Source organism: Styela clava, chromosome 1 (genome assembly GCF_964204865.1).
Source record: "Styela clava chromosome 1, kaStyClav1.hap1.2, whole genome shotgun sequence".
NCBI lineage: Eukaryota > Metazoa > Chordata > Ascidiacea > Stolidobranchia > Styelidae > Styela > Styela clava.
Genome location: NC_135250.1, coordinates 1,497,830 through 1,517,299, shown reverse-complemented (window position 1 = coordinate 1,517,299; position 19,470 = coordinate 1,497,830). Strand labels below are relative to the sequence as shown.

General features: G+C 36.8%; 1 protein-coding gene and 1 pseudogene across 1 annotated transcript; both read left to right on the top strand.

Moving 5' to 3' along the window:
* The first annotated feature begins 2,490 nt into the window (after positions 1-2,490).
* Positions 2,491-7,806, top strand: LOC120339285 (sodium/nucleoside cotransporter 1 pseudogene; annotated as a pseudogene).
* A 1,968-nt stretch (positions 7,807-9,774) lies between these two features.
* LOC120347078 (uncharacterized) lies at positions 9,775-19,010 on the top strand. The gene is made up of 10 exons (XM_039416910.2): positions 9,775-9,954; positions 10,821-10,891; positions 11,376-11,487; positions 12,136-12,314; positions 12,733-12,871; positions 13,223-13,380; positions 14,459-14,575; positions 15,881-15,949; positions 16,158-16,337; positions 18,285-19,010. The coding sequence occupies exons 1-10, from the start codon at positions 9,932-9,934 to the stop codon at positions 18,401-18,403; spliced, it is 1,167 nt and encodes a 388-aa protein (XP_039272844.2). The 5' UTR covers positions 9,775-9,931; the 3' UTR covers positions 18,404-19,010.
* Positions 19,011-19,470: the final 460 nt, after the last annotated feature.

Genomic DNA, 19,470 nt, shown 5'->3' with positions numbered 1-19,470 from the left:
GTCATGGCGGGATTCCCCCAATTTAAAAAAGAGGCCGCTGATCGCTTCAGTGATCTGTAGTAATGGGTCATACATACCGCGTGTTCGTACGAACGGCTGTTCATTCATTCATTATTCGTGGCGGATGCCGTCTCGTTACTCGTGGTCATTGTGGAATTTCGCAATATACTGTTTCGTATGCTTATTGGCCTGTAACTGCGATTGTGAACGTGAACGATAGCGATGAACTTGGAATATTGTGCCCGTTTATTTAGTCGATTTGTGATAATGTTAAATCTAGAAATATAAAGCAAGACAGGGAGTCGTGTATTGTGTACTATATACAGATATAATTTTATACCGTACAGCTTTATTAAATGTGTATTCTCGTATGCTTGTGCTGTTGTGTGCTATCGTATGCTCTATTCCGGTACTCCAGTAAGTACTCTAATATATATAAAATTTATCCCTGCTTCCGGAAACAAATAACTACCCGACATGGAATGGTACCGGTAACCGGACGAGAGGCCGTGGTTCGCCATATGATTTAGCAGTCTTATCGGCTTTCCTCTCCCCCCCGGGATAAATATGTAAATCCGATCCTGTTATAATTAAAACAAAGTAAATATAAATGAAAATAGACAATACTCTGTTTTTTAATATTACTAAGAGTATTCTAAAGCATTAGTTTTTAAATTCTTTTTTTCAGTATAATTGGAACTTCTTTCGTGTTAACGTTTCATTTCTTCTTATTAAACAAAAACAGGAAGTTAGCAGTCTGGCAGAAGCTAAAAGTACTGTCCACTCTTCGAATAACCATTTTCATTACTGCATGATTAGCGCCATTACAGAAATTCAGAATATATGCCCAAAAGAGGAAGCAGTTTTGACAAATTTTGTCCAATTATAAATTTTATTATTCTGGAAGTCTATGAATTGTAAAAATAAGGTTAATCTATTTAAAAAAAATAATTAAAAAAAAGACTACTGGACTAGGTCAAATGAACCAAAACAATCCTAATAATTATACCGTTTCACTTTATTGTTTTTATCGTTTTATCACTTGTGGTAACCTCGCACAATTACTAACTCCTGCTTGCCTGAAATCAGAAAAACTTGTGTTTGTTTTGTTTGCGGGTTAATAAGGAGTTAGTCAAACATGCTTCGTCAGGAACCAAGATTGATAAACTGACCTTGTAAATCTGTAAACAAAGGCGGACGTGATAAAAACTTCTGATTACTTGATTATTTTGTAGTTTGTTAAAGAGAGGGAGGTGATGATTTATTTCCGAATATATCAAAAATGTAAGAGAAAGACAAAGTCAACCATGTCAACCGACCCTCAAAGAAAAATTCCTATTACAGTACAGCAGTATTAGGACAAGACATTCAGGAGTCATGAAAAAAAGAAGGCTGCTTATAGATTTTATCAAAGATTTCACTTTATTACCAGTTTGTATATGGGTATGCTGTACCAATAGCTGTACTAAAAGAAGAGGGCATTCAAATAGCGATTGCTGGATTGGGACCATATATTTATTTTTATCCCAATCAATGTAAACGTCTATGGCTGTATGGACCTATCTATTAACACAGTGTGCTAATTACTGTAGTTTTCCAATAGCATTGCATCTTAATTAAAAACATTTTTGAAAATATGGATATGCGTCTACCTTTTTAACAATTTAACATTGACTGCCGAAAGCAATCAAGAGTAAGATAGCGGTATTGGGACTACCTCATTAGGGTGAGATTATTCTGTATATACTCGCTTTATTAAATTCCAATTCAATATGCTTTTGCTTGAGCAACAAACTATTTAATTTTAGGCTTATTACATTAAAAACCCGGTAAAGATGATTACTCCCCATTTTTATTAAAGGTTACATGAGTTGACAACGGTTCTAATTTGTCCTTGACTGACACACCCAGATCACACCTATATAATAACTTGTTTTCTCTGTTCCCGGAACTAGTTTCTTCAATTTACTTTGCAATTTGTCTCTCGCATCGTCAGCATAAACTCGAGAGTCTTCAGATTGTTAGATTATTTTCTTTTGTCTCTTACTTAGCCAGGTGACAAGCGTTGTTCAATAACATAAGCATGGTTTTTGTTGTTTCTGCAGGAATGCTTGCATTATATTATCTTTATTAGGGGTGTGTAAAGAGGTTAGGGAAACTTGATTGGACAGTTGTCTATTATTGCTAGCTCAGTTGTCAGTGACGTTCGGTATGTCTAATTCATTTCAGTAATATTGTTGTTAAAGTTGGGCCCATGTACTTTGGTACGATTTGACTTAATTCTGCTGAAAATTCAGGTCTCGTTCTCCCTTTGTAAAAGTTCGTTGGATTATAGTGATTCTGATTATCTTTTTCATAAACTCTACTTTTGAAATTACTTTGCTCATTAGGAAGGGTTTCTTGGCCTCAAGCTAAATCATTCTTTGTCAGTTTGCTCACGGTAATTCAATTTTATGGAAGTTTGGGTAAAAAAAAGGACCATAAAACATGAACTTTCCTGTTTCACAGATCTAGACTTGTGTATCTGTAACTGTGATTCTATAATTTCGTTCCTTTCCTGTTCTTCCAAGTTTGTTGAGGAATTTTCACTGAATAACTGAAAATGGAAGGAGGGATGAATGATTCTGGAATCGTTGTTGAAGTACACAGATCAAATTGTGACTTCACAATTGACGTGGAAAATTTGAAACAGATTCCTAGTAACGACATGAGTGAGACCTCTAGTGGAAATAGTTCTGGGTCTGATTCGAGAATGGACGAAGTGAAGAAAATCGATAGTAAAAGTGAGACACCTAGTGACGAATTAAATGATTCTCTGCCTCCTTATTCTGCGGTTATCTCGAATGAAAGCAGTGATATGTTGCTTAGTTTGGGATCAGTCGAAAATGGAAAAAAAGATAAGAAAACTCCAAATTGTTGTTTGCATGCAATTACGATGACTATTCTTGCAATTGGGAATTTTCTCCAAGACCACAAGACAATAGTTTATCGTGTTTTGACGGTTTTGTTCATCTTTTGGAATCTGATATGGTTGGTTGTCGCTGCTGTGAAAGATTGGACTCGTTGTTTGCCGTTTTTCGTTATTATATGTCTGATAATATTCTTCTCAATATATGGCTACATTCGAGACCGTTTTGGCAACAATATCATTAAAAGCTTTCGTCCATGCACTTCTGGATTCAATAGTTGCTCACAATATATGAAATGGTTTGCTTTGGTTCTCATTATAGCTGCTTTAACGATTTGGATTATCTTCGACACATCCAAGCGTCCGTTTCAACTCATCTCGATGGTTGGATACTTGGTTTTCTTATTCATTTTGTTCGTGTTCTCAAAAACTCCAGAACATGTGATATGGCGACCAGTTATTTGGGGATGTGGAATTCAAATCTGTTTAGGATTGTTCATTCTTCGTACAAATGCTGGTTTCTCAATCTTCAATTATCTTGGTGATTTAGTGCAAACATTTTTAGGCTTTGTGACTAGTGGATGCAAATTTGTTTTCGGGGACAAGTACGTCGATCACTATTTCGCACTCGGAGTTTTGCCGATTATCATCTACTTCAGTGCTTTTATATCAATCCTCTACCACTTGGGGGCGATGCAATGGGTCATATCAAAAATCGCATGGGTGATGCAAAGTACCCTCGGAACATCTGCAACAGAGTCTATGGTTGCCGCCGGTAACATTTTCGTTGGACAAACGGAATCACCTTTACTAATCCGACCTTATATTAAAGATCTTACTACGTCAGAAATGCATGCTGTAATGACTGCTGGCTTCGGCACAATCGCTGGAAGTGTTTTGGGTGCATATTTGGGATTCGGAATCAAAGCTGTTTATGTTATAACAGCCTGTGTCATGGCGGCACCGTGTGCTTTAGCAGTATCGAAGCTGATGTACCCAGAAACAAAAATATCTAAATTCACGTCAGATGAGGCTTTAGTTTTGGAATCAAGCGGGCATCGCAATGTCATCGAGGCAGCATTTGTAGGAGCTTCTCAAGCTATTCCGCTCGTATTAAACATAGGAGCGAATCTAATCGCATTCATTGCTTTGCTAGCTGGTGTGAACGCTTTCCTCGGTTGGTATGGAAGTCTGGTTGACATTGAGAACTTAAGTTTTGAATATATATGCTCCTATATATTTATGCCTTTCTCCTATCTGATGGGAATCGAATGGGTAGACTGTTTCAAGTGCGCGGAACTTATTGGAACGAAGATTTTCCTGAACGAATTTATCGCTTACGAGAAGTTGTCGGTGCTCATTGATAACAAGGCAAATGGAACACTCCCTAGGGTTTCAGACTCTGGTGACATCCAGTGGATTAGCGACCGTTCCGAAGCAATTATAACATACGCTCTATGTGGTTTTGCCAACATTGGATCACTTGGTATAATGCTTGGTGGGCTTGGAGGAATGTGTCCAGAGCGACAGGGTGAAATGGCAAAAATAGTCATCCGCGCGTTAATCTGCGGAATATTTGTCAGCTTTTTAAATGCATGTACTGCTGGCTTTTTCTATTTACCATCTGAGGTGAATTGCACAAAAGTGTTCACACGTCACTGGCATTCGTCAGAGATAGAGCACATACATCAATGCTGCGTTCACTTTAACACAACAAACTTTAACACAACTGTTGTTAATTCAACTGGTATCTTTAGTAAGTGTTGCAACACGAACTGGCCCCACGGTTTTGCAGCTATAGGAGGATGCTAGCGATTGGGAAGGAGCTGCTTTAGATAGCTCAGTCATGTATTTGTTGCTTTGAATTTATTTTCAGTGACTGGTAACGTCACTTCGAAATTTCTAGCTCTGGTGGGAGTTGGAATGGGCAATTCATGGATGATTTACTTACAGTTTGAAAGATTGAATTAGTTGGCTTACTATTAATACGTATCACTGTTATATTTTCATGAATTATTTGAAGAAATATCTGAACTATAATCACTTAAAAAGCCTTGGTCATGTTGAAGATTGGCATTTTCAAAAAAAAATTAGATTGAATTGAAAGACAAGAACAGAAATAATTGAAAAAAATATTACCATCAGTAGAGGTTGCGCGAGAATAACTCCCAATCCTTCCTAATACCTTTGCGCTAGAGGATGTGTATAATGCAAGGATGCTATAGCAGGAATAACATACTATGCAATTAAAGAGTCCCGCTGCACAATACATCTGTGTTAGTGTGCAGTGGGACTTTTGAATTGCATAGTGTCTTAAAATTTTGTTATCTTTTCCAATTTTATGCTCGATTTATTTTGTCCTCTCATTAGGAATATGCTTTATGAGCAATTGCTTCGTGTTTTATCGTTTCGGAAACATTCTTATTCAAAGCACTGTGTTTTTAGCAGTGGTTTATTTATTTGTAAATAGTAGCTGCTTTGATGTTTTAAAATGTAAAAAAAAAATAGCTTGAAACATGCTTGCTTCTCTTTTTTTAAAATGTGGTGCCGTTTTAGTTTTTAATAACGAACTACCTCTGGCATAAAGTTTGCCAAAATTGCTAAAACAGAGAAAATGGCAACGGTCATTAAATATTTTTGGTCTTTTTCAAATTTTGGGATTTAAAGAAAAAATTTTCAACAATTAAGATAATAAAATTCACTGTCGTTTGGTAAATTCTTGATCCAGGTGTTATAAATCTAAATTAAATATAAGGACAAAAATGTTTTTTTTATCAATTTTTTGGAACTAGTGTAATTAAAAAATTGTGTATTGTGATTTATTGCACAAAATATTACTTTTGCGAAGATTTAAAATTGATTATTTCGTAATATTTTTTTGCTCATAACCAAGGCATTATATATCACTGGTTACACAACAGTACTTTTTCCACAATTTATTTTGCACGGACAAATTTGTAACGTCAAGCCGTCAATTTTGAAGTCTTGTCACTGTTAGAATTACTTAACAGAATTTATTTTTAGTAACAGTTGTGAGATATGGGTTTTCCTTATTTTAGACACCAAACGCTTCAATGCCTATTATCAGCTCAGATCACATTTTAGTCGCTTGTTACCTTCACATTTATCTTTGCTTCTTCAGCTTTTTAAAACGTACTGACCGTGTTCACACAGTTCCTGAAGATTTTGTAGCGCTTACTTAACCCTGAAAACTTCAAATAGCTTGAAAATCATTAAAAAAGCTCTCCTCAAAATTCATAATTTAAATATAAAACTGCTGGCAATAACATATTTTTTACGTTTTAAAACTGAAAAATAGTCGCATTGAATCCAATTTTTTGGGTCAATTTGATAATTATCGTCATTTCAGCCACTTAATTTGGAGTAATTTCTGATTTGGTGCATCCATTTTGTGAGTAAATTCCTACCAGTCCTGTTAATTTGTTTTTCATTTTATTCTCTTTGATGAATACTGCTATCTCCATGCATGCACAAGTTATTTCACTACACAATGTTTTTATTTTTCAATTTTTATTACTTTGAAATTTTGCTCCACTTTGCTAAATGCCCATAAAATTGCTGTGTTTACTGTTATTATGTTCGTATGTGAATTAGGCAAATTGCCTTTTAAAATAATTCAAAAGGTTTTTGGTGTTTTTAATTAGTCATTATGTGATGCTGTTCGCTCTGAACAAAGCCCTAATTAAGTTGGGTGGTATTTTTCTGACAACCTTGCCTGGACGATTTTATCCCATCCTGACTTGTTCTGTCTATGGGGAACTGAATTGACATACCAAATACAATATAAATTAATATTTTTAAATAATAAATATCAGATATATTTTTAATTGAGTCACGCTAAACAAGGATTACATACAGATAAACAGTCATTTCATTGGTTCTCTAAATTTCAAAAGTTGCACAACACTTCTCGGTCACACTGTTAGACTCAAATAAAACTTATAATTTATACCAAAATCTAGATCTTTATCTCTGAGACTCGTGAATAAATAGCATTTTATCTTATTGGGTTAAATCTTTACCTTTTCGAAATCAAAGTTTGAAGTCTTTTTTTTTTATTTCCACTATACCACAATCATACTGGTTATTTAGTACAATTTTGAGCCTTCAGTAAAAATCATTCAGGCATGACTTGTCAGAATAATCTTATTCTAATGTAAAGATGTCAATGCTGCTCTTTCTCAATTTCTTGAGATGAGATCAAATTGTACTAGGCCTGACTGGGCTTTTATTATTTTTGGTCCGAATTTTTCTAAGTTGGTTAACATCCATTTCATGGTCCCTAATTTCTTTTAAACATGCTTTAAATTTCTACCGCTGTTGAGATGACTATCCTGATTTTCAGTTGTTCACCCGCTCTTTGCCAAATCATATTTTGCAACAATTTGCTTTTGGTGTGTTGGTAGTTACTGAAAAGGATCGGTTGGAAAACGAAAGATTTGATCAAGGAGAGCTAGTTTGATTCTATCTAACTTTGAACTGTTAATAAAAATATGTCACCAACACCAAAAAAACTGAGAATTTTTTCACAAGTTCTATTTGATTGTTTTTTAGATTCTGTCAACAGTTGTAACTTTGACTGCCACCATTAGATTTTGGAATTCAGACACAAATAATCCTGAATTTTTACCTCAGTGAGTTTGAAAATACACTGACAAAGACATGTCAAAATCTGGTCTTAGATCACTAAATTTTACCCAGTGATTTTAGCTACTTTTCAGTACTTACCAACTACCCATGCTATTAGCAGATTACAACAGCTTGCATATGTTATGTCGAGGGAATTCATTTGGATAAATCGTTATTTTATGCCTGTTGGAGTTTTCAGTCCTTTTACTGTTTTTTTCTGATTTATAATAAAAGACGTGAAACTGGAATTCTTTTGTGTTTGTTATTTCTAAATATTTCAGGTAAAACAACAGGAATACCACCAATTATAGCGGAAGGCTATTCTAGTTGATTCTGAAATACAAATTGAGCCAAATTTTGTTCTCACAAAGTTTTGCCCACTGATTTGCTGTCATTTCACTAATAAATATGGATGTTTAGAACCGAAATTGCTCATATATTAGGTTGGGAGTTTTATTTTGCTGTTACTGGTCTGTCAGTAGAGATGTGATATTCTGTCCCGTATTAAATTAAGTAAAAGAATATTGATGTGCTTTGTTCAACTAATGTTGGGCATATAAAGATGTTTTAAACAGACACCGACTAAAATGGTCAAGAAGATATATAGAGAACTGACTTCACAACAACATTGTAACAGGACTTTATCTATGATGAACATCCTGTATTTGCTGTAAAGGTTCATTCAAATGGGTTCAGAATAATCAATCTGTAATTCAGGTCAACGATTTTGTTTTTCCCAGACTTAAGAATATAAATACTGAATAAACCACTTATGTAATGTGGTTTAAGTGCATCATTAGGGACAAAAATAAACTTTTGTTGTGATTGTTGGCTGACCTGGATTTCAAGTACTGTTGGGATTCAAAACAAGGCAAGCTGTTGCCTGATGTATGAGTTAGGCAACTTAATCACAATCAGTCAAAATAAAACACTTGATACACTTTGGCAACTGCATTTCTGTTTTTGCCTGTGTGTGATATTGTATTTGTTAAGTTAAGATGTGGAGTAGTGAACTTACTCGCTATTATAATTCAATCTATCATAAAAACACACAACAACAAATTTCATGTCAATCTTCCATCCCGTCATGTAAAATGTTGTTTACTAAGGTTCCTAGCTTATCAGTATGTCATTGACCAGGAAGCGTTTGATATTTATCCTGTTGTTAGTTTAGGCGCCAAAAACCGCCCACCAATACCGCCCACTTTGAATGTTTAAAATGGACATTAGCCGCCAACATGGACGGCACTCTCGGGACACGTTATCATATATTGCGTCATCAACGATTGTCTACAATAAATTTGAGAATATTTACTAATAGCACCGCGATTATCCTGAACTGCAGAAATCCATTCTTGACCCGCGCTGAAATGGGTTTTCCGTACTGTTGTCAAAGTTGAATCGAATTTTGCGCGTAATATTCTGATTGGCTGCCGATGATGCGAAGCGCCCAATGATAAACGAGCCTTTAGACAACGCCTTCGAGAGGATGCGACGCTTCCCTGACGTCATGGTGTTGGTATTATATTTCAATGGATCCCGGATATTCGTCAGTACATTGGAATGTAGTCTTATAGAAAATTGGAAGAATTGTTATGAATTTTTTGTTTGATTTATTCCGGGAAAATGTTTGTGAATAATGACAAAACTTTCGGGCTAATTCCTTTAATCACATTCAGTCATTATATATTGTTACATTATTCGGCTTATGGAACGCAATTTATTGTGAGTGACGCGGAACTGCCGTGTCCTTATTTGACTTACCTATGTCTTTGTGTCCGTCGTTGGTTTGTGTCTACATGCGCATTTTTAAGGTGCCATAACACGAAATAAGATAAATGTGCGGGAACCACATGAATACCTCGTGGCATGAAGGTTTCCGATGTATTTTATTACCGCGAGTGTTCACAAAAGTCATTTTATTCTTCTCATCACAAATGGCCCGAGCAATGATATATTTGGGATCTTGGCGAAGTCCAGCTCACATAAAAACGAGGCAACTTACTCTTGACTTGGGCCCATAGCATCGATTTATTTAGACATTTTAGAGTACAAGTGTAGCTAAATTATTACAAGGTTTCATCGTTATATTTGACATTGAAAAATAAGATGACGCTTTTGGACGTGTTCCCATGTCGTTAAATTGAAATCTGTATTTTCTGTATCTGTATCTGTATCTGTAAATACCATTCCATAAATTTTACATGTACAAAAAGTCTAAATTCAGCCAGATTCTTGGACATGCTCCGCCGCGCAAGCTATCGGTCAAAATGAAATTTTAATTCGGTTGAATATTAAGCAGGGTTTGAGCTTTACGTAGATTTGTTCTTGCTTGGCGCGTTGCTGAATCTGGAATCCGAGTTTACAAGTAAAATGGCTGGTCGCCGTTCTGAAAGGTAGTCTATGTGTAATATGTTGATTCTTATATTTAATGCTGGTTCCATAGGTTCTAAATTATGGTATAACGTTAGATTAGTTCATTCCATCATTCATAGAACTGTAGTATCTGCGTCTTGGTGTTCTGTCAGTATTTTGTACTCTATTTTATCAAGGGGAACGAAACTTTCTCTTTATAATTTTAATCCATCATGAATGAACGTCGTTGGTGCATCAATCTAAGCATTTAACTTTTGAGCATTTGCTATCACACTGTCCCACAACACAATCACTGAATTACCCTGGTTTAAATCTGGCGCTTGTTCACTAAACGACGTAAGTACTTGTATTTGGTGTGGCACAACCATTTTTGCATATGTTATTCTTACCACCACCTTGCTCTGTCATCCAAAGATTACATCACTACGACCTCACAATCACGTCAAGAAGCTTGCCAAAGTATACCTACGATCGCCCGATATGGCATCTTCGCCGAAGATAGCTCTCTCATATCGGGATCGTTACGACGAGTAAACGAGAAAAATAGTTTGATCGATTTCGGGTGATCGTTTACACGTCTTGGATGACAGTCAGTGTTGTTTGGAGGTTCTTAGTACGTTACTGTGACGTGAAATGCTACTGTACTTTGAAATGGTTGGGCCACGCTAACTAGAAGTACCTACGTCGTGTTGTGAACATGGCCCTTAAATCTTGTGGAGCATAATTACAGAATTACCGTAAGTGCCAGAATATTGCTGAATTCCCCACTCTTTTACTGGTCGGTTAGTATTCCATCAAGGTACATGTATATGATTAAACCGCCTCATCGACTTTCCTCTTCTGTGGGATAGATATGAAAATCCTATTCTATTGATATTGTATTCAGATCAAAGAAACCTGTTGAATATTCCAAGTTTAATGGCGAAGGTGAAAAATGTGATAAAGATTCAGATGATGGTGAGAAATATAGTTTTTATTGAAGCTTAAATATTACCTGTTTTTAACGGACTTTAGTATTTACTGGAAAAGTAAATAAACAGCATTATAGGTGGAAAGAGGTGATCAATCATGTGGGGAACCATGACCCCTCGTTTGGTCAAAAACATGAACTGATAACAGAATGTGGGGCCGTGGTTTGCCATATGATTAAGCCATCTCATCAGTTTTCCTCTCATTTGGGATGAATATATAAATCCTATCCTGTAAATCCTTGGTTACATGTTCAGCATGTCTCAACCAGCCCAACTCTGGTTGGCTCTTTTTAGAGTAAAGGTGTGAAAACATGTTATAAAAATACAGTAATGTGCTCTGGCAGCAATAATAGTACCCATATCGGGATGAGATAATTCTGGCCAGTCATGCTTCATTGATTTTTGATATTGTGGGAGCTTAAATGCCAATAGTTTGACCAGTTTTCCTTATTTTTTATGTAAATTTTTAGATTTCGCTGACCCAACCCCACCTCGGAAAAAGACAAAAATGCCGGAGAAAAGCAGGGAATCGAGAAAGGAGAAAAAAGACGAAAAACCTGTTCAAAGGAAATCAAGAAACAGGTGAAACCATTCGGGTCTCGATTTCGGGTGATCGTTTGCGCGCCTTGAATTACAGTTCGTATAGTTTGGAGGGCCGTATTACGTCATTGTGATGTAATTTTTGGATGACACAGTCAGGCGGGGGTTAGGATTGACATATACAAAAATTGCTACGCCTACTAGAAGTACTTGAGGCATGACTATACTACACTAGACCCAACCATTATTAATAACAAGACTAAATATAGAAAGCGTTCAGGAATTACCGGTAGGTACGAATTAGTTACAATGTTATGAATGATTATGAAACAAAGTCGGTTGGAAGCCCACTTGCGAATAATCAGTGTTAAGGGAGCTGATTAGGATCAGGAAACTCTCCCACAATTCATCTTATTTGTTAATAATTAATGAACTAACAATGATTGTGAACAGTGCCCAAATATCAGTACTTGAATCTTTACTAATAAAGAAACTACTCTGCCTCAACGATTTCCCTCTGCAAAAAAATCCCTAATGATGACACATCTGGTTATATATACAATGTAACTGTAAATATCATTATAATACTATACAGGGTGTCCAAAGAATTTTGCCCCATTTTATAGTAATAACAATCAAAAATTAATTAACAATTAAATAACAATTAAACACCCTGTATATATTGAACAGATTATCAGAAGAAGAAAAATATCAGCAAGAATTAGAAGAAGCTTTGAAAATATCTATGACATCAACAGAAAGGGATGCCACCTCCCAAAAAATGAAAACTTCTGATGTGGAAAATATTTCTCAAGATATTGTGGAATCTCAAAATATTTCGATAAAATCTGAGTCCCAGAAAACAATAGGTAAAATGAATGAGTTATATATATCAGCTCAACTATAACATCTCTGGCAACCCAATTGGGTGATTCGATCTGGCCTGCCTTATGCTGCCACTACCAAACTGAAACCAAATCCTAATGTTTTAGCTAAAAATGGCTCAAGGAATCTGTTGAGATTGCGATAAAACTTACGGTAGTTTTTGCACGAGGCATATTGTTTTCCATCTTTGCTTTGTAACTCTGTAAATATTGTTCGATAAATGTAACTTTTTACGTCACACTTACATGGCCCGCCAGAGTAGGTGGGCAAAATTTTTGGCCCCTGGTTCAAAACGTTGCCCACCTTTGCTGTAGAGCCATTCGTGACTCCGCAATAGTTCTATATTCTTAAGCTTCAAACAAGCTTACATAAAAATGCTCAATTCCATATTTTATTATTCAGAATCAACAACCGACACTCAGAACTCACGCCTCGTTCAAGCTGATGTTCTGCATTCGCCGAATACAAAACTTATACAAAGGGCTGCTACGAAAGTTTCTGAAGATTCTGAGAGAAATCTCAACAAAGAAGCTATTGTAAAGTATGTTGTTAATTTAAGGAGTCCCAAATCCCATTAATTGGGTTTGGGAAGAAGTGATAGTCGCAAGATAATAGTCTCAGTTAACCTATTCAGAGAATTTATTTTTTGCATTATGAGAGAGACTCATTACCTATAAAAAGGAGAATTTTGGCACAATTTTTTGACTTGTATGGTTTTTCTATGGCAGCTCTTGGCATTTCAATGGTTGCATGCAATCCTTTACATTTAGTAAGTAGGCGGCCCTTGCTTTCGGCAAATTATCTTAAAGAAAACCGGTTTAAAGCCAATTTCATGATTTCTATCATTGTTGTTTCATATTTGGCCATATATAAAGCGTCCATATTCTTTCAGTGGAGCAGCTTTGATGAACGAAGACACAATTGTAATTGACCCGGTTGAAGATAATGAAGAAACGGGGAGAAGAAAAAGTGGGAGGAATAGGGAAAATATAAAAAAGAAACAAGATGAAGAAGAGTATGAAATGAGTGGTGAAAGCGAATCTGAAGATGGTAAGTCTATTGTATGAGGCGTCCCCAAGCCTCTCTGAACAAGTCACCGTAAAAGCTAATATTGTGGGGTAAAATTGATCCTAAATTTAAGGCAATTGGCATGGGAGTAGAGCTTAAATAATTTAACTCGCAATACCTGCTTAGTTAGGTTCAATCTTTAAACTACCGGACAATCACTCCCAGTTACTCTAAGTTATATTTTTATTGCATTGTATAATTTTTATGCATAAGTTCTGATTGAAATATTTTGCGATTTGACCTAGCCAAGTGCAGTGCTGTTAGTGGGTGGCTTAGAGCAGAGGTGTGCAACCTGCGGTCCACAAGAAAAATTTGTACAGCCCGTGGAGAATGCCAGTTTTGAATGATGTGCGCCGTGCGGCTCTCGAAATGAGTTTTTAATTTAGTTTCATCTGGTACGTGCGAGTAACTCCAATTCCTTTGCGTTACTGATACTTGAGTCCCAATTTATTATCTAGGGACCAATAACCAAACTTTTTTTGCCTGTAACTACAAGAAAGTTTATGTTAAATAAAGGTATGGCACGCGGTTTCACCCAGATAGTTGTATCTGGCGCTCCTGCATTAAAGGTTGCACACCCTTGGCGCAGAGCGTTAGACTTATGAATGGGTGCTCCCGAAGTATGCGAACCAAGATGGCGGACATCGGAACGTAACATGGGTAACAGGTTAGGGTTAGGCCATAATTTTTTTCCAATTTTCCCTATTTTAGTCCTATTATCAGTTCGAAGCCTAGCCAAGAGCCTCCCGTAGTTTTTATACCTAAAATTATGGCCTAACCCTAACCTACTACACATATTACATTCCGATGTCCGCCATCTTGGTTCGCATACTTCGGGAGCCCCTAAGAATGAATGGAACACAGGTACACATTTCAAGTTTAAATCTCATTCCAACCATCTCACTCAGTTTGTAAAAAAATTGTGATTCAAGTCCTTCCGTATGTCGAATAAAAAATATGAGAGCCACCTAAACCTTCCTTACCTCTGCGAGGATTATGAAAATTCTATTGACAACCCAATTTTATCTATTGAACTTTATAACTCTGGATTTCTTTCCAGAAATTTCATCGGAAGATTGTAGCGATGAGAGTGATTATGAGGAAACACCGAAGAAAAAAGTCAAAACAAAACAGCAAACAATGAAAAAGAAAGAAAACAAAATTATTGCAACAAAAGGTAACATTTCAGGCAGGATAAAAACCATTTCACTCATTTGTATTTCTGCCAAAAAAACTTGTAGTATGGGTATGTTCCATTACATTTGAACCCACGTACATTTGAAACCACGACATTTGCACCTGCATACTATTGCACCTATAGAATTTTTTTTTGTAATACGGATATTTTAACCCATACTAACCCTAACCCATGGGTTTTAGCACCTGCATATAGATTGAACCCGCAGATATCCACACGGGTTCAAATGTACGGTCACCGTATGCGTACAGTCTGCATACATTTTTACTTTCATATATAGCCTAACTCAGGGGTGAGCAACATTTTTAATAACCCACATCAAACATCTATCCGAGCCACACAAAAAATTAACAACAACCAGAGTGCTGCAGGGAGAGGCAAGCCAAGAGATTGCGGCCATCACTTACCCTTCCAGTAATAATGGCGTCGGGAAATCGGCGAAAGATGTAACGCAACGGCAAGAGCAGTTATCAATATGTATTTTTACCCATGTGTGTGCCTCTTTAAACATAAACTGTTGGAGTAGGGTTTGATGCTTGATGAGGAAAAATTGGGTGTTCACAATGGCCACACTAAATGGCTTGATGGGCCGAGTTGTGGCCAACGGCCCATTCATTGCACACCCGTCGTCTGGGTGTGTGTCTGAAGAAGTTTAATTGGGTTTTTATACTGTGTAATGACTAGGGCTGGCTGACTGGGCATTTCAAATTGAATAGGGCCTATCAGTTATAACAGGGGTGGGCAAATTACCGCCTGCCGGCCTGATCCGGGCCACCGAAGTGTTCCATCCGGCCCACTTGTGTCTAATGAAATTACGACTATAGTTTTTATGAATATAAATTTCTGTTGAAAATATCGATGAAAATAACGCCATGAAATGACTCCGATTGTTACTATGTGCTTCTTATTATTATATAAACTTTAAGATATGTGATGGACTAGCTTTTGTAAATAAACTCTTTTTATTCATGTTTTTAAGCCTCCCCTGGTAACCAAGTCTATTATTTGAACCTGGCCCACTCAGAAAAGTAATTGCCCACCCCCTGGGTTATAGCAACTATGTTGATGCCACATGATTGAAAATGTCATGTTCAGTTACCATGACCACCTCACCCAGTAAGGAAAGGAATTGTGGTAAGAAACGCCAAACTGGGAAGATTCTGGGCCTTTCTAAGACAGTAGCTCATCACATATTAGTGGAATCTTGTTTGGAATGGAAGAAATGAAAACCATTGAATTTTGATTATAGATTCTAACGCTATTCTTTCTGTATTCAATATTAAGCTGCACCCAAGAAAATAGAGACAAAGCCAGCTATGACTTCTGTCAGAAACGAGAGTTCATCCAATAAAGGTATGATGTCACACAAGTCTTTCATGACTTTGGAGAATTACGAGTTATTTTAATCCACTAATTACACTGTAATTTTATGAAGTTTAGAGCTAGAGTTTTGGTTTGTCAAATAGTTATGTCCCTGGACTGAATATGAATAATCCGACCATACTGCTCAATTTTTTTCTCAAAAATGATCAAAAACGAATAAAACGGCCTTCTTTTGCAGAAAACAAACCAATGCAATCTCCTCAGAAACTCACACCAGTTCTCAAGAAAACAATGAAACCTATAGCAACACAATCACTGCCAACAACACCTAAAACCTCTTCGATAATCAGGAAATCTTCTATATTAACTTCACATAAACAGCCAGGAAAGTTTATCCAGTCAGGATGGATGCCTCCAGGTAACATGGGATGTTTGTTGTACCTACGGTTAGGGCTGGACACTTCGAATCGAATATTCGAATCGATACAAATATTGAATGATTCAAATCGGTTCAGAGCAAAATTTCGAATCGCCGCCATCTTGTTTTTCTATTCCCACCAATGGTCGAAGGGAATTCCCCATTTTTTTTATTAAAGCCATATTTTTTTAATGCAATTCTGACACTATTTTCTTCTGTGAATTATTGATAAATAAGTGTTTTTTTCATTGTGTGTGAATGCTCCGTAATCCGCCCAAGTGATGTATTCTATGTTTTCAATAATTCATTTGTTGACAGGACCAATTACATATCTTCCATTGACTTCCAAGTATTCGAGATTCGATTCGAGAAAAATATTTGTTTCGATTCTGGAGTCATCAGGTATTCGAAAATGCCCCGTCATCACTGCCAGTGTTGGGCAGGCTCAAATAGTTGACTCGAGTTAATTCTTGACCCTAATTATTTGACATATAGGCAGCATTTTTTGTAACACTGTTTACGCTGGTTGCAAAAAACCACTCGGCAGGAAGTTTCGGCCATAACATTAAGATTTAGTTGTCGGGCCAACCTAGGCCGATAGATTCCTTATTAGATTTGTATGATGACTATATTGTTAGCATATATTCCTGACCAAAAAGATAACAAGCCAGTTAACAATTTAGACTAGCCAAGCATATTATTTTCAACTTCGCTAGTTGCCTCAGCTGGCCTCAATTCAGTGACATTAGTGATGTAACAATAGGTCAAAAGATTTTTCTTGTTATTTTCATGACGAACAACAACAAATGCGATTTTTGTCCACCCTCCCGAAACTGTGACGCGGGCCACAGATAATGAAACAGCGGGCCACGTGTGGCCCACGGGCCCGGGTTTGGACCACCCTGATTTAGACTCGACTAACAACCAGCGAGAATTAGCTAAAACAGGGGTCACCTAACCAGAGTAGAGAATTTTAGCCTACATTATCACAGCTATTTCTAGACTAATTTTTAAACTACAACTTCTAAGAGGGCAAAATGATAATTGACCCATTGATTTATACATAACTTTCCGAAACACAACCAAAAATTAACGAATAGCATTCAAAATCGCAAAAACAAGGTATTGTTTACAACCACGACTGAAAATCTGTCGAGAAGGCATATTGTTACCTCTCTTTTCTCATCTTGCTGATTGTCCAATGTTACAAAATGAACAAGAAAGTCGATTCTCGGGGGAAAAAAAATTCTTTGGAAAAAATTTTCGCCCTTTATTCATGTTATTGCGAGGGCTGGGCATTTTTGAATACCTGGGGATTTCAGGATCGAATCGAATATTTTTTTCGAATCGAATCTCGAATACTTGGAGATATATAATTGTATGTAACTTTCTTCTTGTATTTGGTCCTCCAGACACATAAATTACTAGAAATGTGAAATACATCACTCAGGCAGATTGCTGAGCGTTCACACACAATAAAAAACACGTTTTCATCAATAACTCACTACAGAAAAGAGTCATATGTCGGAATTGCGTTGTAAGAATATGACTTCAATAAAAAAAATTGAGAAATTTACCTTGACAATTGGCGGGAGGAAAATATCAAGATGGCAGCGATTCGAAATTTCGCTCTGAACCGATTTGAATATTCGATTCGAAATGCCCAGCCCTAGTTATTGCGGGCCGGATCTGGCCCGCGGGCCATAGCTTGGTGAACCATGAGCTAAGTCATTGACTCGACTAGTAACTTCTACACAACACTGACCACCACTCGTGTCTTCCACTTTTTGACACATGACCACATTTTAAGCAGCCATTCAATGGAGTGTAAAATTACAGATTAGTTCAGACCTGTAACACCTACCGGTAATTGATACTTGTCCTCATTTCAATTAACCCATGAAGACTCGCGTCATTATACTTCCTAGCTCTTATTTCTCTTCCTAGGGCCTGCAGGAGCAAAATCCAGCATATTGAAATCTCCCCAATCACCGAGTGTTATACGAGTTGGACTCTCAAGGAATGTTCGATTGCCTCCACTACATCCAAGAGTCAATGTAAAATGAGCAGTTATGACAGGAAAAACCAAAACTTTGACACTGCTGGGACTCCTCATTGTCTTCCAAGTAAGGTCAATATGTCCACTACATCCAAGAGTAAATGTGAAATATGACTGAAAATTCGGGGCTCCCGAAGTATGCGAACCAAGATGGCAGACATCGGAATGTAATATGTGTACTAGGTTAGGGTTAGGCCATAATTTTAGGTATAAATACTGCGGGCGGCTCTTGGCTAGTCTTCGAACTGATAATAGGACTAAAATAAAGAAAATTGGAAAAAAATTATCGCCTAACCCTAACCTGTTACGTTCCGATGTCCGCCATCTTGGTTCGCATACTTCGGGAGCAATCAGTTCGGCAGCAAAAAAATATCTAAGACTATTAGACCTCTGACACTGCCAAGCGACACCCTCATATTTTCGGGAAAGTATCTGCACTGAACTGTGGAATTATTCAGTAGATTCTCAACTGTATGCTAAACCATCACTGTCATTTCCGATGCTAGTACAAATACATGACCAGCCTACTAATTAATCATACACTGTAAATATTGTATATATTTGTTATTAATATTTTTTAAATATAGTTTTTGTTGCTGAAATCAGTGTTTGTGACAGTTTCTCAGCATTGCCGGTCTATGAATAGGTGCCAATTTATATTTACACATCGCTCGCAAATTGCTTACTTGGCTGCCGATCTCGATCCTTGTTGCGCAATATCAGTTCGTTTACGGCTTGGCTGCAGTTTAGGACTGAGCTAGCCATTCCTTAGAATCTTGTCGATTCGGTGACAGCACATTTGCACCCGTATATCTGCGGGTTCAATCTATTATATGCGGGTGCTAAAATCCATGGGTTAGTATGGGTTCAAATATCCTAGGTGTCTGGGTTCAAATAGACTCTAAAAGTTCCTAACATTACGAGTAATGGAAGCCTTAATTTTGAAAAGAAACTTTCAAATTTTTGAACTTCCCTGCGCTGCTAAATTCAAATTTGTCAAATACACATTGACCAAAAATAATACTGTAAAGTAGATTTTAACCATCCCATGCTTCCTGGGTACAAGCTTAAGGC